The sequence below is a fragment of the Bolinopsis microptera genome, chromosome 1 (assembly GCF_026151205.1).
Source record: "Bolinopsis microptera isolate Bmic1 chromosome 1, MBARI_Bmic_1.0, whole genome shotgun sequence".
Classification (NCBI taxonomy): Eukaryota; Metazoa; Ctenophora; class Tentaculata; order Lobata; family Bolinopsidae; genus Bolinopsis; species Bolinopsis microptera.
Window position 1 is genome coordinate 5,455,156 of NC_087072.1, and position 24,929 is coordinate 5,480,084.

General features: G+C 38.5%; 3 protein-coding genes across 3 annotated transcripts in view; 1 reads left to right on the top strand and 2 right to left on the bottom strand.

Moving 5' to 3' along the window:
* The window catches only part of LOC134826398 (serine/threonine-protein kinase Nek10-like), an 89,396-nt gene extending 65,262 nt beyond the window's left edge, over positions 1–24,134 (bottom strand). Inside the window, exon 1 of the mRNA XM_063838755.1 lies at positions 24,107–24,134. The gene's annotated coding sequence lies outside the window, so the exon portion shown is untranslated. The remainder of the gene's footprint in view (positions 1–24,106) is intronic.
* On the bottom strand, positions 2,085–10,218 carry LOC134826395 (uncharacterized). The gene is made up of 14 exons (XM_063838742.1): positions 9,971–10,218; positions 9,640–9,728; positions 9,324–9,446; positions 8,825–9,139; positions 8,484–8,617; positions 7,043–8,342; positions 6,788–6,915; positions 6,009–6,380; positions 5,747–5,876; positions 5,335–5,453; positions 3,524–3,631; positions 3,296–3,412; positions 2,772–3,164; positions 2,085–2,604 (listed from the first exon to the last, which is right to left on the bottom strand). The coding sequence occupies exons 1-14, from the start codon at positions 10,135–10,137 to the stop codon at positions 2,473–2,475; spliced, it is 3,627 nt and encodes a 1,208-aa protein (XP_063694812.1). The 5' UTR covers positions 10,138–10,218; the 3' UTR covers positions 2,085–2,472.
* LOC134826423 (ATP synthase subunit beta, mitochondrial-like) overlaps positions 6,987–24,929 on the top strand; it is a 76,117-nt gene continuing 58,174 nt past the window's right edge. Inside the window, exon 1 of the mRNA XM_063838793.1 lies at positions 6,987–6,992. The gene's annotated coding sequence lies outside the window, so the exon portion shown is untranslated. The remainder of the gene's footprint in view (positions 6,993–24,929) is intronic.

Below are 24,929 nucleotides of genomic sequence, written 5' to 3' on the forward strand. Positions count from 1 at the left end.
TTTTATGGTTTTGCAGCCGAACTAAACGGTTTTACATAAACCCTAATCCTAACCATAACCCCGAAGTTATCCATAACCCCGAAGCTATCCGAAACCGGAACCCTAAAGGGCCTTCTACTTATATTGTATATGACGTCCGCCAAAATCGCAGATTTTCAGACCACCCCCCCCCCCCCCCCCCCCCTGTCCGGGTGTGTCCGAATTTTCAAAACCGCCAGCTACTTTTAAGAGTACAAATATAACCAACTCAAATTCATTGTTAATAAAATTCAAAGAGTTGAAATAAAATTCAAAGAGTTGAAATAAAATTCAAAGAGTTGAAATAAATGGAACTTTTTCGTTAATTCTGCCAAAATTTCCGGATTTTTAGAAACCACCCCTCCCCCTGTCCGAAATTCCAAAACCACCCCTCCTTATTTGCCGGACGTCCTAAGTAGATGGCCCCTAACCTTTAACAATCGAATTCGTGTTTAACAAGCCTGTCACGTGACCAAAACAGTTTTTTGTCCATAACTGCCCAGGGAAGCCTTTTTAACAATTACCCTACGGGGGGGGGGGGGGGGGGGGGGCAATGGCATAAAATGGAGACTTTTTCTATGGAGAAAATGGAAAAACCCATGAGTAATTCTCCATTTTCTCCATTTTATGCCATGAATTTTGTCTTCGAAATTTCATCTTTAACACTATTTAACACCTAAATTGGACATCCTTTGATATGAAAAGTGGCATGCAACGTATGTCAAGACATCCTAACATGTTTATTTACGCTTACTAGGGGCGTAACAAGCTTATGAAAGCTCATAGTAGGCTACTAGATGATTATACTAGGTTAGTTGAGGCACACTTTAGGCAAACTCATAATTACTCAAGCCTAGTGTAAAGTTATTTCTACAGGCTACAGCAGGAGTGAGTAATAGGGGAGAGTAATAGGCACTGAGAAGTGAGACCTACATCCTCGACAGTCGAAACAAGCTCGCACTGCAAAGGGGAGGCCTGCCTTCCGAGATCGCATTACCAGGGGAAGCCTTGAGTCCAAATTTGTGTATCGAGGGGTAGGTGCAGACTTCGATAAACCGAAAAACCAAAAAAATATTTTCGGCTTATAATGAAGACGGTAGCATGAAACGTGGAGAAAAGTGGTTTTTAGAAAAACTTTGAAAAATTTTGACTTAGAAAATTTTCGGCCCGAGTCATTCTCGATACGTACCTCTCGTATCGAGAGCTCCCGATTCCGAGCTCGTGTTGCAAAGGGGAGGCCTGCCTTCCGAGATCGCATTACCAGGGGGAAGCCTCGAGTCCAAAATTGTGTACCGAGGGGTAATTTCTAAGTCAAAATTTTTCAAAGTTTTTCTGAAAAACACTCTGTTCATTATTGGCCGAAAATATCTTTTTTTTTAATAATTTTTCTCGAAATTCTAAATTTTTCAGGTTTTCAATGGCATAAAATGGAGACTATTTCTATGGGGAAAATGGAAAAACCTATGAGTAATTCTCCATTTTCTCCATTTATGCCATTGGCCCCCCCCCCCCACCCTACGTCATGGGGGGGGGGGGGGGGGGGGGGGGGTGGTTGGGAATCAGCATCCAAAAATACACAAGCAACAATATTACTTTCGTACCCTCAGGGCCTTTTCACAAGAATTTTCTTTAACTTTGGGCGAGCGATTTAGTGGGAGCGAATGTGGGCACAATATTTGAACTTCGATATCGTTCTGACTTTAATCTCACATTTCGCTTTCGTGTGCATTTAACTTAAATTGTGTGAGAATTTATGTAACCTTCTGAACTAAACAGATCAACTAATTGAACGAACTAACTAAACTGTTCGCAAAATCATGTTCATTTGTTTCAATATTTGATACAAATGATCATCTAAATTGTAAGAGTTGACTGCATCAGTTTTGTCATTCGTTCACTTCTGGCATAATTATTTAAACTAAAGTTACACCCGAAGTGTAAGTTCTGTAGATTATATCTCAAAAGGAGATTTGATGATTTATAATGGTTGAAATATTTATGTGACAATTGTTTTAAAAAGATGTTTCTTTTGTGAAGATTTGACGAGTACGAAGGAGAGAAACAAGTTGTATAACTTTTGAAATAAAAATCCAAGACGAGACCAGTTAATAAATATACGGCAATGCAGCCAATGCCTGAATGCCATTACAAAACGTAAAATAAATTAGAGCTCTTCTCAATAAAATATACCATTTCTTGGCTACAGAATTTATTTCAGTGCAGCTTTGCAGTTTTATTAGTGTGATTTAAATCAGCGACTCGAAATTCATTCAGTCCATACGTTTTAAGATTTAACGTGTATTCATGTTAGAACAAAACTTACGATAATGGATAAAACAATCATTCAGTTCACATGCCAAAGTTTCTAACTTATTTCTGAATTTTCAATATTCTTCCTCTCTGCAAAACAAGAGCCGATCAGTAATTCAAGTAATTCCGTATTATGTCTCCTTGTCAAGAGTAACCGGGAGGAAGAGACGTCATGAGACCGAGCCTCTCAAGACAGGCGGAAGCAGCGTCGCTCTTCGCTTGGCGTTTGTTTCGAGCTCCGTTAGGAGTTGTGAACTTGTCCGTTTTTACAGCCACCTGTTAATAATAAGTTATTTAATAGAGAAACGGATACCGTTGTTAACAATGCATGATTATACAATGCATGATTATACAATGTGGACAACAGCCAATTTTCACTATCATATTCTTAAACTTCTGATAAGGATTTAAAGAAATATTTGTAACGCAACATTTTTTTGTACCTGGAAGAAGTAGAGCTTCTTGTGCGCGAGACCCTCTTCCTTGAGCAACGTGTACTCGGGCTGCTTCCATTTCATCTGGTGGCAGTAGTCCGCGAGTGCGGCTATTGGGTGTCTACCACTTGTGGTAGTTCGGGGTGCAGGTAGCGGCTCTGTTATAACAGACGGCATCACGTCCCCGTACTTCTTAAGTTTCATAGCTGCTCTCTCTTCGGCACATAACAAGCCTGCTTGGTCGGTTTTAACCATAAACTCGAGCGGTTGGAGAGATCCTGCACCAAACGCGGAGCCGTAAGGGCAGCCCCTTCCCAACACCTGTCCAACCACCCAACCTTGTTTCTTCAAAATTGCCATGGCAACCGCACTTCGCACTGTCGGTAACCCATAGAACATGTCCTGAGGTGGATTAATGTTTAGCAAGTAGAACACCAAGCACAGAGATTTAATTTAAAGAAAACACATTTGCACATTTGCGGGGATCTCATCAGATTCTAATTCTAAATCGAATAACAGGAGAAATATCTTACTGCTCTAGCCCAGGCAGGGCATTCACTGTCTTCCTGGCGTCTCTTCTTTAATGCACTCTGCATCTTAGATGTCTCCATCATCGCAATCTCCGTCTCAGTAACTCCGCATTCGTTTAACTGCGAACATTTTACATCACCTCTAACTCAATAGTAACTTAAAAGTTCGTTAATCAAAAACAATTGTTGACATGCCCTGATGGCTGACTCGAATGTGCTAAAGTAAGTTACCTTGTGCTGGACTGCCTCCATCTTGTCCATCATCTCCGAAGACTCCGGATTCTTTACCATTTCTTGTGCAATTTTCTTGCGTTTTAGCACCAGACCTTGAATTTCCTCCTGTAAAAAAAAGAAGGTTCCAAACTCGCTTAGAAGTTTTACCGTTCCTTTATGGTTTCTACTTAGCGGGTATAAATTAAACTGTTTAAATACAAACCCAATTGTAGCGTCTCCAAAAGTGGGGACCCGATAGCTTTTAAACTTACCAATTGTCACCATGGCAACAGTGAGACACACACGATGCATTGCTCCCTAAATTTGAGGAATGAGTAGCTCAATATTTTCGAGCAAGCTATCCCAATTCAATAATATTAGAAACTATTTTTGAAATAAATATCAACAATAAAATCTAAACAACAAAGGCACAATTTTGAGGGAGAATATCAAGCAATGAAAAGTGGTCTCAACAAAGTAAATTAGTTTAACACAAAATGTTGAGAGCACCAAAATTTAAAGCTCAAGATTCCAGCACTCCATTGAAGACATTCAAGGGTGCACAATTAATCTCATCTTAATTTAGAAAATCATATCATCATATTATCAATTATCGTGTAATCATGACAATAAGGGGTCGTTCACATATATGAGTTATGACATAACGCAATAAGTTTTTATTATAATCCCCCCCCCCCCTCCCCGGCGCGGCTCCCCCTCTGTAATCAGTTTTACACTTAGCTATTGTGTTAAAATTATACTAGCGTAATCATTTGGAAACCCCCCTTCCCCCCTCAGCTGATAACGTAATATGTGAACGACCCCTAAGTACAGCTTGATCATTGATTGTCTTCAACGGATGGGTGGAAAGCAAACGACAAAAATAATGACAAGTATGCAATAAATATTCGTAGCTCTTCGATCATTCGTTGCCATAGTGACTTTAACCTAGAAATCTGTTCAGAGGTTTGTTAGAGTTCATCTAATGTATGAAAATGATATTGCATAAAACATATTACTGCATAAAACATATTATAACAAAATTAACAGCATAAGCAATTCTATGGTGATGAAATTTATTTGACTACAATATAATTGAAGCAGTAAAACACAAACCGCCCCTCACCCCATCAGTAATTTTAGTGATTTGAATAATTTATGGGATATCAACGGCACTCTGAACGCGAAAACGTTCTAAGATGAATACTCCTTACTCCTTAAATTCATCGATATTCATCAAATGGTTAATTGTCCTTTGAACAGTGTAGTGAAATGTACAATTTGCAGCTGTTATCTCCTTTTAATTCATCGCTCCATACCAATAGGAGTAATCGTTCTTTCGCCTCAAATACATTAAACGAAAAGTGAATTAGTAAACTGGGTATGATAAACATGGGTTTAATTTGTGAGTGGTATTTTTTGCTTATATGTATTTTGAAAATTCCCAGTGCGTTAATTATCGCACTCTGCAGAGCTGTCAATAGAGCAGTATCCTGTATCGCTTAATTTTCTTTGAAGTTGCGATTTAGTTACATGACAAATGGGCGGCATATTCTTTGTTTGGCCTGTTTTGCTATCTATTCTTTTTATAAACTATTATTTCGACTAATAATTAGGAAAAAGGAAGTTTAACTTCGTAGAATGGCCGTGTTTGTTTTGAGATGCTAATTAGTAGTCATGAAAGGTACAGATTACCGATATGAACGTGCGTGCCGCGGGAGATAAATTGCCTTTGCACTGAACGTTCAGAAACTTTTGCTAGTACAAAAAGATGTTATTTACAAACAGAGCTCTCCGACCCTGTACAGGAGGTGCTTGTAAAATGTTACCTTGTTGAAGAGAATGGCTCGACCAGATCCTTTTACGGCGCCCCCTTTTTCAAGTGCTCTCTTGTGTCCGTATCCTTGACTCACAGGATATCTTGCCTCAATCGGCTTTTCTTTCTCTTCTAAAACAAAATGCATTATAATCGATTGGAGCTACCAGAGCGATGGTCCGCAGATGGTCTGATGACCCTGAAGAAGCCTGTTTCGGAAGCTTTCCATATGTTCAATGAATGAAGTAATTATAGATTTTGCAAATTCAGAAAAGACATGACTCTAAAACTTCATTACATTCGGTTCTATAGTTCCAATCATATTCAAGACCTGACACGCTTTTCAAACATGGTAAAACGCTGTCACGTGCCAAAACAAGTTTGCGCCACACCCACCCAGTTCAAAATAATAAAGTGTTCTATACCTGACCAAACGTTGTAAGCTTGCTGGTAGTAATGCATGTAGTAATGGTTATAATCGTACTCCTTTGCTTGTTCAGGAGGGAAGGTGTAACCGCCTGCTTGTGCCTCTTCAGTGGTTCCTTTAGTTGGTACCTGGATAAATAAGTGTTATCTTCAATGTGCACACATTGTACTAGGATTTAAGGATTTGAGCCCCAGATTTCGTTACCTTAGTAATCTTCCTAACCACATTAATTAATGAGAAGACAAGAAAGGTTGACTAACAATTTGCCATTCAGCTTTGTCCAGGTCTAAAGCAGGCGTATGGTCGGGTTCAGGCAGGCCAGTAGCTGGTATCTCAGGTCCTGGGGCGGCTGGGGTCGCACTACTTTCTTCTTCTTGTAACGGCAACTCCTCCAACACTTCACTCTGTATGGGGTGAGGTATGATGGAACTTTGCATGTGTCCCATCTGTTGGGCTAACCGTTCCTGCGCCTTAACTTCCTGAACAATCCTCTCAGCTTCGTGGGGTTGTATTTCAGGAGACATGGGCCTATCCTCGCGCTCTGTTGTGTCGTCAGCGGGTTTCATGAAGTTGTATGCAGTCGGTGCGGCTGAGTACGACTTTTGTTGCTCTTTTTCCGTCTTCTGCTTTGACTGAAGAATCACGTGTTTTAATTTTAATTCTGCTAATTACAAACAGTTGTACTCAACATACAAAATAATTGTCGGCTGAACATGTAAAATGTAAATACAGGGAGAACATTCTAGGAAGATAATCGAGTAACATTTATAATTATTTCGGTCCCTGAAACTGCACTAAGAGGAAATTTTAAAAAAGTTTTGCGACCATATTATTAAAAAAGTGTCGGATTCCAAATTGGAGAGATACGATAAGGAAATGGCTTATAAATCATAGCTGATTTCGTTTACTTGGGCCTCAAAGCGTCCACGTAATATCCGTTCAAATAAAATCCTATAAGGTAGTTGAATTAAGACAATGCTTTGAAACCTGAAGTTTAGAATATAAAAACCCTCAACAAACTATGAACACATTCTCATACCTTGATACTCATGAGAGCTTTGCGAACAACATCGTCATCAACATCAGTGGTTCCTTGAAGGAACCGGAGAGCTTCGCGTACAGCTCTAGGATCTATCTCCGGGGTTGGAGGTGACTTCGCTTTCAGATCTGATGGTTAGACCGTAAATAATAGAATGACATGGGCCCAACATGCAGATTCGTAGAATTCAGATAAATAATTTGTTGTATTCGTATTTCACTCATACTAACTGAAAACGTTCCAATGCAATGTTACCTTCAGGTTTTTCATCTTTGTTCCACTGAGCAGCAGTGATATGGGATGGAGGGTGATGACCATTGTGAAGAGGTGGAGGAAGAGATTTTCTGTTAGGATCATATGGACTGCCTTGTCGGTCATCCCGCTTGTACGGACTACTCCTTCTGTCTTCGTACGATCGGTCCCTGTCCCTGTCCCGATGGTGCTCCCGTCGTGATCCGTCTTTGTCGTGGTGATCTCTGCGACTGTCGTGGTGACGGTCTCTGTCCCTGTCTCGTTCTCTGTCCCTATCATGATCTCTATCACGGCTGTGTCTCTCACGATCACCTGAGCTGGGAGGATAAGGCAAGTGTGGAGGTCTGAACATTGGTGGTAACCCAGCTGGCATTAGAGCAGGATCAAAGGGTGGTCTGCCTGGAATAGGAACTGGAAAGCGAGATGGATCAAATGGGGGTCGTTGTCCAGGAGGAAATGGCCCAGGTCGCATGCCAGGTGGCATAGGAAATGCTGGCATTTTAGAAGGATCAAATCCTGGCGGCAGCTTTGTGGGATCAAATGGAGCCATTTTTGATGGGTCAAAAGGAGGCATTTTTGATGGATCAAAACCTGCAGGCATTTTCGAAGGATCGAATCCTGAAGGCATCTTCGATGGATCGAATCCCGGAGGCATTTTCGACGGATCAAATCCTGGAGGCATTTTCGAAGGATCAAATCCTGGAGGCATTTTCGAAGGATCGAATCCTGGAGGCATATTTTCATAACCTGGTGGCGCTTTGTCGAACCTAGACGGCCTCTTAGGATCGTAAGGTGGAGCATTGCTAGCGCTTTCTTCTGATGTGGCAGTGTGAGGAGAGATGAATCTAGCTGCCAGGGGGATTGGTAGTTGAGGTGGTGGAGTAGAAGTAGCCTGCTGCTGATGATTCATTATCTGTTGAGCTAAGGCACCTACAGGGAACGGTGCTGTTGGTGGTCCTGGTGCGGCAGTTTGTTGGCCTGATGGCATCCCATTAAGAGCCATTGAGAACGGAGGTGGCATACCCGGCGGCATAGTTGGTGGAGCCTGTGTGTACTGGACGGGACGACCACCAATTTGAGGTGCAGCAGCAAATTGGGAGGCTGGAGGAAACTCTTGGTTATCAGTTCGAGCAGATATCTGATCAATGGGGTCCAACTTGACAGGAGCACTGCAGTAGTTGGCAGGGGGTAGAGGAGTAGGGCCTGGGCCAGAGTAGGTTGGTTCATCACCCGCTGCTTCATTACCTCCCTCTTCAGTCTCCTCCTCCCCTTCACCTGTCTCCTCATCTGGCTGAGCGTTATCCTGAAATAAACACATTTTCAGTTCAGGTCGAAAATTTAACTGTCATTATACTTAGTATTATATGGCAGTTATCATGAAAACTAAATAAATATAATGGATGATTTTAAAATGAACAAAATTAGTAAAATATGATGTAACTACCGTTTGGGCGAGTTGTTCACTCTGGTCCATAGGGGTCGGTGCAGGCTCGGGTTCTGGCTCTGAAACTTGGTGGATTATTCTCGGAGCAGACTTTTTTACTTCCGCTTGCACTGGCCCCTCTTTCTCAGGAACGTCTGCAAACAGAAAATTTTTATTTACTTATAGTTTGTCACTTACTGTAATTTTTTTATATGCTTGATAAATACTGGGAATAATGAGTCATTACACTAAACAATTTAGACGATATTATTCCCTCACACTTTGAACAGTTTTCATTTCCAAAAAAGTTTCAATTTCAACAATTTCTGTTTCCAAGAAAACATCTTTTAAGCACACGGTACCTTGAGAATGAGAAGGTTCTTCTACAGTTTCTTTAGATCTCATGGAGTACCCATCTGGTGGAGTAACTGGACAAATCTCCAGACCCGGAGCTAGAGGCACGGGTTCTGGAGCTGATTTACTGATCTTTGAGGTTATAAAACCAATCTTGATAGAGGTCTTTGGTTTGGGGTTAACAAGCTCCTTGGCAAAGAACTGATTGACAAGCTTGTCAGGCTTAGGTTTAGTCATCAATCCTTTGCTGGGCAGCTTGCCGGTGGTGATGTTTGAAAAATCTTGGACTTTAACAGTTTTTCTCCCTTTTGACTCTTGGCCACCTGAATGTAATTAGGGTTTGATATTCAAGATTATAATCTTATAAGAAGAGAGGGAATAATAAAACGAAATGTAGAAAACTGGGCTTTATTCGATACCGGAAAGCTATAAACTTGCTGTACAGTGTACAGTCCTTTAACTAGTATTAATCTACTTCTTTTTATAGAAAAGGAAAATAAAGACTACCTCTTAATATGTCGTCACTGTCTAAACTTGGAACGGGAGCATTATCGAATTCTGCTTTGAGATCCTCTATATCCAAGGGAACTGACGAATCAAATAACTCTTTCACATTAGTTTTGGATTTTCCTGAACGGATAGATATAAATATTAGACTGGACAGAAAGTTGATATGAGATTTGTATGCTTAACTAGTCACTATTTAGCCGATGATGGATATCTAAGAATCTGTGGGCTATAAAAGTGCACAACATATCACACTATATCAACATTTAATGTAAACAGTCAACATCCGGACTTAAAGTAACAGTCTAACACTTACCTGCAGCTCTTTCTCGTTGTTCAAGACGTTTTTGAAATGTTCGAAATTTAAGCATGGCCTTAGCTTTTGTAAGTGCATTGTTTTCCTCCCTAGAATTTAAAATGTTACTTCTAGAGTTTAAGGCAGTTAAAAGTGAAAATATATTTAAATTTTATCCTTAATATTATTTATTAGATCCAAATGTATTTATTGCAAGGTCATTAAACTTGACAAGATTTCGGCTAAACTGCAAAAATCAAATCTAATTAATTTTGAAACATCAGTTTTGGACATTTATCATTCACTAAAAATATTCCTGAAGTCACATTAAATAGAATAAACATTTTCTTACCCTTCACTTTTACTGGATGAGCTCGATGAAGAAGATGTCGAGAGGTCTGAAGAAGACTCTGAAGAAACATCTTCGAAACTTTCGTTCTTGCTCCTTTTGTCTTTTTTGTGGCTACTACTTTTCTTATGCTTCTGTTTTCTCTTTTTCTTTGATTCTTTACGTGCCATACCTACAAAATACTGCAGAGACTTTAATTTTCATGTGCTAGTAAGCTTTTCATTGTATTCCTCAGTTTGCATTTAAAAACGAACAAATTTTGAAGAAAAAGTAAGTAAGTAAATAGAATACATATTTTGTAGACATCATCACACATGTCTACAAAATATCATCACACTATGTGAAAAAATATATAATATATATTTCCCCACCAACATTAATTATTTTATCAAATACAATATTTGAAAAAAATTTTTTTTGTTTCACTAAAAATTTGTTTCACTAATCGTCATGTTTCTCTTTCTTACTGACATAATTATAAGAAACACTTTAACATTTAACTCATTAAAAAACAACTCTGAATTTACGCCCCACAACGCTTTAATACAAATACAATCCCAATACTGTCTTATCTAGACCGCAACCAATGTCCATATGAAACTTTTATTAGGTTGTAATAGCGCACATTGCGCACACACTTTTGCCCGTCAAACCTATTTATAAATTAGTCAAAGAGTGACAACTATACTACACAATTCATAAGGCTTCCTTAAAAATATCAAATTGATTTGATTGTAATCTAGTTGTGTGTAATAAATGGCATAAAATTGAAATTATTGTTTATCTGAATTTTGTTCTGTTGGTCATTAAAATGGCATAAAAATGTAATTTTTGTTTAATTGAAATTTTTGTTTAACTAATAGCACAGTCTAGTGCCCTGGTAACGGAATTGGTCCACTGTTACCAAATCTTATAAAATCAAAACACAATAATATTAGCTTGAGATCATCACAAGTATTCTTTAAAATATGTTAATAAATTAAATTATTTACTATGTAAAATATACACAATCAACCTAGTTCAGGTTAATGAACTTCCTCTTTGCTTCCTCTTTGCTAAATAGTGATGAAATCACAGATAATCATTATGTCTACTTTTGTCCTCCAAATAATTATCTCCTTCAATTCTACTTATCACCTCATCAGACACATTCCAGTGATGATGATTACAATATATTCCATTTTAAAAACAGTCCTAAATATTCTAGACTTGTCTTACTATAATTAACACTAGAAGATTTGTTAACATCCACTGGTAGGAATATACCAATAAGGTATAACTCTCTCAGATATAAAAAGCTTTACGAAGATTCCTTAATTTAGAGCTTTTAATATGGGGGGGGGGGATCATGTTATTTTTTGTCCGTTTTTGTCCGTTAATTTTTGTCCGTTTTGAAAATATAGGTACCAAACGGACAAAAACGGACAAAAATTGTAACTTTTTATTTAAATTTTCTCCACAATTTGTTACAGGCTATCTGCAGAAATGGGTAGCCCGGTTAATGACCATGGTCCTTTCTCAAATTTTTAATCCTCAATTAGGTACTAAGAATAGTCTACACATTTTGTGGAGGAGGAGGAAGACTGAGGAGGAGAAAGAGGAGGATCAGGAGGACTTATGAAGAGGAGGAGGATGACTGAGGAGGAGGACTGATGAGGAGGAGGAGGAGAAGGACTGAGGAGGAGAAGGAGGACACAGGAGGAGGACCCAGGAGGAGGCTAGGAGGAGGAGTAGGACTAAGGAGGAGAAGGAGAACTGATGAGGATGAGGGTGACTGGGGGAGGACTGAGGAGGAGGAGGAGGACTGAGGAGGAGGAGGAAGAGGAGAAGGACTGGGGAGGAGATGGATGAGGAGGACTGGGAGAAGGAGGACCCAGGAGGATGAGGAGGAGGACCCAGGAGGAGGACCCAGGAAAAGGCCCCAGGAGGAGGAGGACTAATGAGGACTGATAAGGAGGACTGAGGAGGAGGACTGAGGAGGAGAAGGAGGAGGACTGACGATGAGAGGGAGGAGGAGAAGGACTAAGGAGGAGGAGGATCCAGGAGGAGGAGGACCCAGGAGGACTGAGGAGGAGGACAGAGGAGGAGAAGGAGGACTGATGAGGAGGATGAGGATGAGAAAGAGGGAACTGATGAGGATGAGGGTGTCTGGGGAGGACTGCGAAGGAGGAGGAGAAAGACTGAAGAGAAGGAGAAGGAGGAGGACCTAGGAGGAGGACCCAAGAGGGGGTCGGGGGAGGAGGAGGAGTAGGACTGAGGAGGAGGACTGAGCAGTACTTAGTACGAGACTCATTATGTCAACTCATTATGTCAATAAAATATCTGAGAGTCTAAAGGAGAGATTTAATGTACAAGTTGAAGATAAAAACTTACGACTAGCACGCATCTTCTGGAACCCTAAGCTTCATAAGAACCCTTACAAGGCGAGGTTCATTGCAGGTGCCCGTTTTTGCGTAACGAAACAACTGAACGTCCAAGTTAACTGTTGTCTGAAACTTTTGAGGAAATACTTCAAGAAATACTGCGAGGCAATCTACAACAACAGCGGTATAAACATGTTTTGGAGCATAGATTCCTCAAGTGAATTCCTTGAAGCTATCAAAAATAGCGATGTTTATAATATACAAGTATATGATTTTACTACTCTTTATACCAGATTAGACTTGATTGAAGTAGAGAATATGATTAATGAAGTTGTTGATTTAATATTTTCAGACCGTAATAGATATATTTGTATTTCTAAAAGAGACAGTAATACATGTTTCTTTTCCAATAAAACCTATGATTCTCATGCCTGCTTTAGTCAAGATGACCTAAAAGAGGCTGTTAAATTTATTATTTATAACACTTATGTCGTCTTCGGTGGGATTGTATTCATACAAACCAAGGGTATTCCTATGGGTGGAAATTCAAGTTCCCCTATAGCTGATCTCACTGTTGGCAAAAAGGAATTTAATTATATGAAACGTTTACTTCAGGAAAAGAAAATGGGATTAGCAAAGATATTATCCAATAATAAACGATATGTTGACGATTTATCTATTATTAACTACCTTTACTTTCATAAATTGATTAAAGATATTTATCCTAATTCATTGGAGATGGAGCGAGCTGGTTCCAATAATAAAATCATTAACTACCTTGATTTAAATATTAATATTTCCACAGAAGGACTAGAAATATCAGTGTATAACAAAACTGATGGTTTTAATTTTCATGTTGTATCCCTTACATTTCTTCACAGTAACATCCCAACCGAGGTTGGCTACAACGTTTTTTCAAGTCAAGTTCTTAGATATGGTAATGTTTGCACTAGATTGGATATCTTTACCTCCCATCTTCACAAGATATTCAAAATTCTAATTGATAGAGGATATAGCCGTGATAGACTGATTAAAGGTATTAAACGTTGTCTGAGGAAATATAATAACGTTTTCAGGAAGTTCGGTATTCTAGATGACCATAACATTATTAAAGAACTCCCCTGATATCTTTTGATTTTATTGAAACACGGGTACTAACTCTGCTAAACTGAAAAAATTCTGAAACTTAGATGAATAACTTGTGTACAACGTGCTAAACCGAAGTTCAGACTGACCAGTGAAAATGGGCGAGCGTACCAAGTGTCATTTTAATTAGATGTTTTAGTCAGTGATTTATTATTGAAGCTTGTAATTACAATAACTAATGCTCCTGTAAATACTTTAATTAATTGTTTGTTCCGTTATTCTTTTTCCTTCCTCTTTTTCTTGTCATCCCCTTTAGTTTTAAGATTCTTGCTATAAATGGCTACAGCTAACACTATTAAAGCTAAGTACCAAACAACAAGTGGGAGGTGGATCGTTAAATCGATTTAACACCGCAATTCCAGTCGCAAGCCTGGGACCACTACTAGCATTGTCACAACATCTACAAAGCTGCCATATAGCCTGACTGACAATTTTCTCAACTGACTGACAATGTTTCTTCTTTCCCCATTTAGAATACAAAGATTAGTACATTTTAGCTTATGATTAATATTATATTTTTACCTATAGTTTACCTAGATTAGAAGGAGGAGGACTGAAGAGAACTGGGGAGGAGGAGGACTGAATAGGAGGACGAGGAGGGGGACTGGGGGAGGACTGACTACTGAGGAGGAGGAGGACAGAGGAGGACTGGGGAGGAGGAGAACTAAGGAGAAGGATGAGGAAGAGGACTGAGGAGGAGGACTGCGGACTGAGGAGGAAGAGGAGGAGGATGAAGAGGAGGAGGACTGAGGAGGAGGACTGAGGAGGACTGAGGAGGGGAGGAGGAATAGGAGGACTGAGGAGGATGAGGAGGAGGACTGAGGAGGACTGAGGAGGATGCCTGAAGAGGATGACTGAGGAGGAGGACTGAGAGGGAGGACGAGGACGAGGACGAGGAAGACTGAGGAGAAGGAGGAGGATCAGGAGAAGGACTGAGGAAGAGAAGGAGGAAGATGAGGAGGAGGACCCAGGAGGAGGAGGACCCAGGAGGAGGAGGACCCAGGAGGAGGACCCAGGAGGAAAACCCAGGAGGAGAACCCAAGAGGAGGATTCAAGAGGAGGAGGAAGACTGAGGAGGATGACTGAGGAGGAAGAGGAGGAGGAGGAGAAAGAGGAGGAGGAAGAGGAGGAGGAAGAGGAGGAGGGGGAGGAAGAGGAAGAGGAGGAAGCATCTAAATGTTATTTCCATTTTTGTTATTTTTTGTCCGTTTTTGTCCGTTATTGTCCGTTTTTGTCCGCTTTATTTTTTGTCCGTTTTGAAAATATAGGTACCAAACGGACAAAAACGGACAAAAAACATGATCCCCCCCCCCCCCCCCCCCCCCCAATACTGCACTTTATCTTTGAAACAATATTCATACCCGATCTGCTGATATTGAAAATATCTGGGCCAAATATAACCACTGAATATTATGAAGGTTTCTATTAGATCCCCACGAATTCTTCTTTCAGCTAATGTAGTTAAATTCAGAATTTCCAACCTGCTGCTATATGGCAGTGTGCCAATACCCTCAATTAACCGGGTGACCCGGCGTTGGACAACTTTCAACCAAAATTAGTCGAAATCTCTATAATTTTATCTATATCTCAAAACAAATATCAAGTTCTACCCGGAATATCCAAGCTGTGTAGGTGTAGTATAAAGGATAATGTAAAATAAAGGACAAAAATCATAAGATTCACATGATGAAATAAGCTTAAAAGGGATGAACCCAACATGAGCAACCGTAAGAGCTTCCCCTGACACCTCAAGGCTGCCATTCGTTCAAATGATCTTTAGGTCTGAATACTTGTATAGATTCCGGAGATCGTACCCTATAGCCTTTGTTAATATTAAATGCTGTTCACAAACTATTTTGTGTTATTAACAATGATCTCTTGCCTTTTTAAGATTGTATGTAATGGATTCCTTAAACTTTTTAACGAGCTAGTGGACAAATTTCTGATCTCCTATTCTTTAGAGGAACAGCCATACCAGTGGCATAATGTTGCAAGTTTTCACTCAGATCACAACAACTGTATTCCTTTTTATATTACTGTATCAGCACCAACATTGGTTTGGGAACAGACATCGAAGCAATAATATTTTATATTGCAACTTAGTGAAACGCTTATCGATATAATCTACACTCAGTGCGAGCTGTGCATAGAGAACTCCTTTGAGTAGATCAATTTTCGCCATGTGCGATGACACAGTTTAATGCATATTTTCACATACAAAATAGTTCATTATTATTGATATGACTCATTGTAGCAAAATTTAATTTCGTAGGGCCTCACCTTGATAAAGCTCAAAATTGAAAATATCTATTTTGCCCCTGCAAATAACACATTACCATCATTCTCATCATTTTACTTTACATTACGCATCAACATTTTTGCTCTCTAATCTTTTCACAAGTGCACTGACTTGCTGATAAGAAATTGCTTGATTTTATCATGTCCGGCCATCTTAACAAGTCGACCTCTGCTGCTAACAAGACACCTGCTGCTAAGAAGACTCCTGCTAGGAAGAACAGTATCACTAAACCCGCTGCCTCCGGGTCACCCTCAGACACGGAGGCACCCTCCCTCGGTATGTTGGGCTTTGGTGTGCCATCAATTTACACGTTCTGCGCTAAGACATGTTTAAACGTTTTACCTACCCTCTCCACAGAAGATATTGACTTTGAATACAACAGGCTCCGCTTAATTGACTCTACATTTACTGGCAAAGCCACTAAGCGCAAGCCTGACACCAAACAAGCCGCCATCAAACAATATCTTACACGTCAAATAGTCGTTGATTTAGATCAATCTATGAATAGTCTAACTGCGGCTGCTAACTTTCTTTCATGTACTGTTAATGGGGAGTGCGAGAAGGCGGTGAAAAATCTAACTGAACGTGCTCTCACTGCGATAGAAGAAGTCTCTGATGAAACGAAGAAACAGACCACCCTCATCACACAGCAGACTGCAACTCTCATCTCTGAAGCCCCCTCGCAGAACCTCGACACCTCCAGAGAAGTTACAAGTATGCCTCATTCGCCGGTAAGACTTTTAGAGTGCGATCTTTCCGAGTTAACTTTTGGTGAAGTTTCAAGTGAGCTAAACTTTGACATGCACCACCCTGGAGGCCGTATTACAACTTATTATGGCTCCGTCCCCTACACGTACGGCAGAACCTCACATCCTGTCTCTGTTGAGCCACTTCCACCCACTCTGAAACGTGTGTACGAGCAACTGCAAAAACTGGACGCTGACATAACCCCAGAGAACTACACTTGCCTTTGCACATTATACAAGGACGGATCGGTCGGCATACCAATGCATAATGACAGCGAACCTAGCATAATGGATGATAGTCAAATTTATACAGTGTCCATTGGAGCAACTAGAAACCTTAGGATATCAAGTACAGTAGGCCCCTTTGTCGAGCATAAAATTCCACTTGTGCACGGTTCACTTTACGTCATGTCACGAGCAGATCAGGACAACTGGCGCCACGGCATTGACCGCGATATCTCGGTAAGGTTTCCACGCATTTCACTAACTTTCCGCAAACTGAAACAACAAGAGTCATGCACTGAGCCTGCACCTCCAGCTCTTCATCGGATACCACCTGTTGCCCCTCCAGCTCAGAACTCCTCCTCTCAGTCTCGTCACTCCAGGGTCCTATTCATACATGACTCTATTCATCGTGAAACACCTGAATGGTTGTTCGATCAGATACCCGGCCACCGCTGTCAGAAGCGTTTGAACTACCAGCTCATAGACTCTTTGGACCATGACCTCAAACATGCCAAAACTGTGATCATCTCATGTGGCATTAACGATCTTTCACGGTATGGAAAATCTGCCAAGAGTCTGGCTGATAACTTTTGTCCCCGCCTTGTCGAAAGCTGTAAGAGCAACAAAAGCACACAGTTTGTTTTTTGTGCTTTGTCTTTAACTAGAATTGGTTGGTTGAACAGAGAAATTGATGATTTCAATCTATGTATGGTGAATCTCGCCAGGGTGATTCCCAATCTGACATTTTATGATGCCCATGCCGTTATCAAGCGTGTTCATTCATACTACGTATGGGACCGCAATGATAAGCATGGCATCCATTTACATCACGATGTCAGAAGGGCTGTTGCAAATAAACTTGTCAACTGCATTGGCAAGTTATGTGGATCAGAACTGCCACGCCACAGGAACTGTGCGTGGCTCTACCACCATGAGCCTAACAGTCCCTTCAGATATCACCGAAGTTGAGCACTAATCCATGAATGAATTAATTATATAAAAATCAACCTATTCTGTCAAGCCCTTAAATTAAGCATGTCATCAAGTTTTTTCATATCTTCTTTTTCAGTACATCCTCACTCCTCATCCAAATTCACCAGTTGATTGCTACCACGATCGATCTTTGATGAAATGATCTGATTGGTCGAAAATGCTTATCTTCTTAAGCTTATCAGATGAACTGATGAACATTCTTTAACAATCAAGCATTTTTTGTCTCTTATCATCCCACCATACATTTCCTAAAAACATTTTCACATTACCAAACAAAACGTGCACATTTTATTTAATAATTCTAGAGACTTCTTTGGTAAATCAACATCAAGCAAGTTTCCTCAGTCAAAGTTCAGTGCAACAGTATTTTCGAAAACTTCACAAACAACTAAATAGCAAAAATCACCACACAAAACTACACAACGACACAATTTCACACAACAATATACAAATCACAACGATATAATATACACTCTAGGTAAAGTCATATTATCATACTGATAAGCCCGAGAATCGAGATAAGGGCACTATATTTTAGCATCTGATTTAGCGAATATTTTAAACAAATAAGTATTAACCGATTTTACTTAACAATTTAGATCACGTTGATAAGACTCAAATCACGATTCTGTAGCATACAGGACCTCCGGTTCTCGTGAAAGAATCTGATTTGTACTAGTATAGACATATTTTACGTTATTTATAAATTTATACATTTTTTATTCTCTAATTCCTCCACAAGCATAAGAGTTAATTTAAATGGCAGCGAATGGAAATGTTACTGATACTTCTGGTCATAAAATCAAAATAAAATGTGGTAGCTGTAGCGGCTGGTGTTATTCTTCCAAAAACATCCGCAGCTGCTCATGGTGTCAAAACAACGTCCACGTCAAATGTTTTAAGGAAAATTTAGGTTGTACAAGCTGTTGTGAAAGTCTTATTCCTGGATTATACGCGACTTATTATGAAATTTACGATGACTACAATAAGCTTAACGTTTAATTTTCAATTGTGTTTAATCATGACTTTTTGCAAAAAATTGTGCTGGGTTTAATTTTTTGAGATTTTAAATTTTCAATGAAGTATGCTCGGGAAGGCCCAGTAGAGCATTGCTCTACAAGAAAATTGAATTTCAATAAAAGTTAAAGTAAATAAATATAACTTGTCAGTCCACAAAATTGTTTTTGGATATTCCGCAGGCCTTGCATTATCTAGCTTGTTGGCTTACTCAAGAAAACAACAAATTTTCAAGAAAACAACAAATTTATATTAAATCAATTATAGCAACAATTTGAAAAACTTTAAAGGGTGATACTCGTAAAATATCTGTTCCATATATTGGACCGTCGACGAGTCCAACTCGGCGCGCGTCCTGGTAGGTTAGATTAGATTAGATTAGATTAAGAATAATGACATAAACATCATCACTAGTTTTAAACATTCTTTCTGATTTCCTCATTATCAGAACTGTGAACATTTCACAGCCTTCATCATTAAAAAACAAACAAATTCTATAACTAACATAATTGTCATAATTTGTTTACATATAAAAAAGTTTAAAAAGTTAAAAACAGTTAATTTAAAAAATAAATAAATAAAAACAAATTCATGAGATATTTATTCCCTTTCTCTTGGCAACACACGGATTTTTATATAAATATTGGACTTGTTGCTTCTTCTTTTCGATATAATTTACACCCTCTATTTTTGCTAAAACTATATTTGACACTTCCCAAAAGTTGCCTGTGTCTACTAAATTATTAGTCTTTTTAAATTCTTCTAGATTAATTTTAAAATCAATAACAGACACGGAATTTCTAACAAAAGATGGCAATTTATTCCAAAAGCTGATAAAACGCTCTGATAAAAATTATTAGTTGTAAACTTTAAAGCTCCTACGATTGCGTCACCACTGGTGAGCATCAGAAAAGATGGTTAAAAACGTACATTTAAGAATACAATCCGATCCTTTAATCATGAACATACTCAGTTCGTGTTACATGATCTAAAACGTGTCAAACAGTATTATATATACAATAAATTAAATCAAGTGATGCAATTGGCAGAGCGCAATCGTAAATCCTGAGCAATAGATATCATCTATCCCACTGGTGAGCAAGCATTTGTTTGTTATTTAGTTGTGTTGAAAGGGAACATTACTTGATTAATTCATCCATTCGGATTTTAATAACGATGAGCTATGATATACCGTTCATCTTAGATTATTGGATCAATCTTATTATATGATTAGATTTTATAAACGAACTTGGCACACAAAAGATTATAATGCGGAGGTTGGCTGGCTCTTCTATAATAAATACGACACTTCAATTTACAGAATGCTTGCTAGAGATAAAACAAAATATTATCAGACTATACATGCAGCATGAGTAACTGGTGGATAAGCCTTCGGTAAAAACGGATCCGGAAAAGTCAATGCGGCACTCGGGTCCTTGGTATTGTCGTCGGTATATTGTCCATTATCTACGTTCTGCTTTCGTAGTTTAAACAATAGTGAGTTCTAAATATACAGCTTTAAACCGATTAAGTATGAATGAATGAAATACCTGACAATCCGCACTCTTATAATCCAAAAGCATGAGTAACTCGTAGTGATGTATGATCTCTAGAAACTTTAAATTAAATTTGGCGCTCACAGGTCCTCATGAATATGTCAGTTAAACAAAAATTCAGTTAAACAAATATTCAATTTTATGCCATTTATTACAGAGTAAACAAGTTTACAATAAATCAATTTGATATTTAAAGGAATCCTAATTCAATGTGTAGTATGGTTGTCACTCTTTAAATAGATTAGATATAGGTTGACGGGGCAAAGGAGTGTTCGTGCTGTTCGCTATTGCTCACACCAAACGGCAACCTAGTAAAATTTTTGTATGGACACCGGTCTCCATCACGATACAAAATTAGGATTGAAGAATTTATTGTATAACTTTTAGTGCAGTGGAGGAAGCGGTGTGGTGCATTAATAGAGTGACAGCCTACTGATTTAGAGTTGTTTTTACGTGAGCATAATGGGTATATTTTTGGACCTAAAGGCTAAACTATGGCAACTTTAAAATTGGTTCTTTTAATCATTTATTAAATATCACCTAAAAAATATATAAATCTGGAATCTGTTCACACTGTGAACCAGTCCTATATAAAAAAAACCTCTTAAATCAAATATTTAAAACGTCTCAATAATGGAAATAGTCATACAATTAAGAAATTTACCAAATTCTTGATATCTACCTTAAGATAAAAATACCTACCTAAGTCAATGTCTACCTGTAATACACTAAATATTAGGTTAAATACATAGGTGGTGGAGTCAGCACACATTTACCAAAATCAAAAATTTTTTAATAGGAGGAACCTGTGGGGCGAGAAGTGAGAACACTGGATTACATTTGTTGAAGGGGATTGTTTTCAAATGACAGCTGCATTATGTCATAATCGCTTGAAGTCCATGCTGAATCATTATAAGCATGTTGCAGCTTTAGAAGTGCCTTTTTGTGATCGCCGCATAAGGTTCTGTAAATGAGCAGGGCACCTTCAAGCTTAAATTATTCACATTACTGAGGCAGTCAACCAACACGCGGCTTTATTTTTATGATATGATATGTTTTGATTGTTATTAATAAATACCAAAATTTAAATTTGTTTTCCTAAAAAATTTATTTTCCTCTATTACCATGGCATATACTACGGGTATGGTGACTTGGGCTATTGAGTTGTTAGGTAGATTGAGATTAGTAAACATGCACTTGCATTGATTTTAAATGATTTTTATTTTTGGAATGTTTCGAATGAAGTTTTAGGGAAAATTGAAGGACCCAGTTATTTGAGCAATAAGGAGACACATGATGAATATCTTTGGTTTCATCCTTTTGTGGCAAAGAAGCGTTTTATAAATCTTTATTCCACTGGGAAGTTTTAATTAATTATTTATATATAATGCATTAGATTTTATTAATTAATAAAATTGAATTTAATAAATTATTAATGTTGATGGAAGAATATATCTATTTAAATTATTTTTCTATTTAGTGCAATGATATTTTGTAGACACTTGTGATGATGTAATGTCATAATCTTTACTTACTTACTTACTTATTGTATATTTTATAAAAACTAGAAATTAGGCTTCACGTTAAAATGAAGAAGCAGGTTGATCTTGGAGAGAGCATACCGTAAAGTTTACGCACCCACCAGGGCTACCTACCTACCCTTACTGGGCCGCGCTCAGCCTGTCATTCCGCCGAATCTCTATGTTTATGAACATAATAGCCTGAGGTCCCCAGGTAAACCTACCCCAGTTGTTCTTTTTGGTTTATCAGCTTTTATTGTTATATTTATGGACCCCAAGTCACCACACTAAAAATTGTCATACGTTGTATGACCCGTCGCGCACGAGTGCGCGGCTCCCCCTGTATCGTCAGTGGGGGTGTGAAACGACCGTGGGGTCGCAACGTGATACAAGCTATGTAAAAGTGATGAACTGGTTTGGTCTGTGACTGAGTGAGGGGCGATGTGAAAGTTGTGGTAAGTCCAGGTATTATCATTGTTGATGGATTGGGATCCTAGGGTTATAGTTTTACAGCGTAATTTAACCAAAAATACATAAGTAGTAACTGCTCTGTGCTCGCTCATCTCACCTATACAAAAAGCTAAAAAATGAAAAATAGCGCCACTGTAGGGATAGGCGCGCCTGGTAAGTAGTAAAACAACTTTTAATTTTACGGGTTCAAGGTAGCGCCGTGCACAAAAAATATATTTTAAAAAAATATGTTTGCTATATCTTCACATAGCCATGTGTATACGCGTACTGCGTGATGCGCTTGTTTCACAAGTTGAAAGCGGCGGTCGCGCGCTACTGCAAGCGAGAGGGCTCTGGTCAGAGCAATGCTATATCATATATATGATATTATGATATCAAAATAATAAGTTTTTGTATCACGTTGCGACCCCCACGGTCGTTTCACTATCGTCGACGATACAGGGGGAGCCGCGCACTCGTGCGCGGCGGGTCATACAACGTATGACAAATAAGTTTGGGGTCGCCAATGATTTGACGCACCGCGCGCATTGTCATGCTTACTTCGCGCGCTTCGAAGACGAGACCGTAGCGGGGCTATGAGCTGGAACAGATCGAAATTGTATATTAAATTAAATACTAGTATGAGCTTGCTTCTTGAAGAGAGGCAATCTACTTGCTGGAAAAAGTTGTCATTTAATTTAATTGTAAGCGAGCTGAAATCATTTGCGTTGATTAGAATAATTAAACATGTTAATTAATACACACTAAAATCATTAAAAATACACGCACAGTACAGGCTGCTCTGCATTTCGAATTAAAGATAAGATGTTTGCCGTTTAAATTTGTCCAGCTAAAATATCCTTCCACGCACAAGTTAGGGCAAGTAAAACGTTTAACGATGCAGCGCTAGAGACGAAATGCCATTTGATTAGTTAGTTGCAGGGTCTTCAAATTAAAATTACAATGGTGACTTATTGTAGGCCTGATGTAATAGACCTGCTGAAGGGTTTGTTGATAAGGTTTTGTTTTTAAAGTTTACAACGGTGCAACTCTGAGCCACAAGACAATTGAAATTCGTTAAACCTTAAGTTGAACTTTCTGTCCTGCTTTTAGCATGGCATTGTTTACTAATATTCAAAACATTCATAACACTTTATGGACGATGACTATTCGCCTTCTTGTCATCATCGGTTGGAGGGCATTGAATATTCGAAATGTTCTCATAGAACTTACAGTTTGTGTCTCTTCGATCTGTATTTTCCAGAAGATGACTCCAATCTCCTTGCAATATAACTCCCCTCAAGCGTGAGACTAAGAGTCGCTTTTCAACTCTATTGTGTATCGGTCTTCCAATATGCAAGTTCTTAAAGTCGACAGTTTGTACTTTTTGAAATGACTAATAAGGTAGCTTCTAAATTGCCAAGATTTTAACTTGGTAGTTGAATTTGGACCATCTTAATTTTATGCCGACGAATGGTTCTATTTACTTTGTTGTGATTCACGACAATTGCAATGGTTGTTTGAATACATATATATATATAAGGCAACTCCAGTCGTGGAGGTGGATCGATGATGAAGCATAAGTAATTGATTGTGGAAGCGTGAGTACCTCCCTTTACATAGGGTCATAAGATATCGTAACTTACTTAATTAACAATTTGTTTAAATGTAATATCCGGATTGGAGTATTGTTTATGAGTCGCATTGTTGTAATGTATTCTGTGTAAAATTATCTTTATCCCGGTTACTGCGACAAGTAAAAATGCTCTTATTAGGGAAAGGAGTTTACTTGACGTTTCAATGTAACTACATCGTATTCATGATCTCAAATTATTTGTTATATAGTAGTGTTGAAAGTATTAAAAAATACTTTAAAAAAATACGATGTAGTTACATTGAAACGTCGAGTAAACTCCTTTCCCTAATAAGAGCATTTTTACTTGTCGCAGTAACCGGGATAAAGATAATTTTACACAGAATACAATTTGTTTAAAGATGGGTTTACTTATTTCAGTATATTTATGATGGCAGGAAATAATATTTATTATAGCACTAAAGTTTTATTGGTTTTCTTTGTTGTCTCATTCCTTAAGGATTGATTGTCACACCAGTGCTTTGTCACAAGATCACTAGATTTTTGATTTGATGACCGTTCTGTTTTAGGATTGCACGGATGACATGACCACCATGCCATATAGAATTGGCCTTGAGAATTATCTTCAAAGTGTAAATTATATCATTCAACCTCCAAGGTTCCATTTAAATCTATGTATCTGTCAAACAGTAGATGACTTTCTAAGTTAAAAGTTAAAGCAACATTGTAAATTTTTTTAGAAGAACCAATAATTAATCAATGCGAAGGAAAGAAGAATTTCTAAGTTTAAGACATTAATGTGTTTCAAATTTTGTCTCTATACCAGACTAGAGCACCAAGGGGCACACTATAAAGATAGTGAAGTAAAATTACAATTTTCACTCCCTAAATGTTTCATGGCCTAAATATTATGAAATCAGTGCACTCAAATGTATAAAATTTCCTCCATTTGTTTCACATCTGCTTTTCTTGTTCTTTTGATTTGAAAATCAACTCGAGAATGATTTTGGGCAACAATCTTTCTTCACATAATCAGCATTCATAAGATGAATA

Bases quoted from the DNA above. Each gene is read 5' to 3' on its own strand.
- LOC134826395 (XM_063838742.1), bottom strand. From the start codon at position 10,137: ATGGCACGTAAAGAATCAAAGAAAAAGAGAAAACAGAAGCATAAGAAA. The intron at 3,413-3,523 runs GTAACTTACTTT...AAATGTTCGCAG, and splicing joins TGGAGGCAGTCCAGCACAAG to TTAAACGAATGCGGAGTTAC. The intron at 3,165-3,295 runs GTAAGATATTTC...AATCCACCTCAG, and splicing joins GCCCTGCCTGGGCTAGAGCA to GACATGTTCTATGGGTTACC.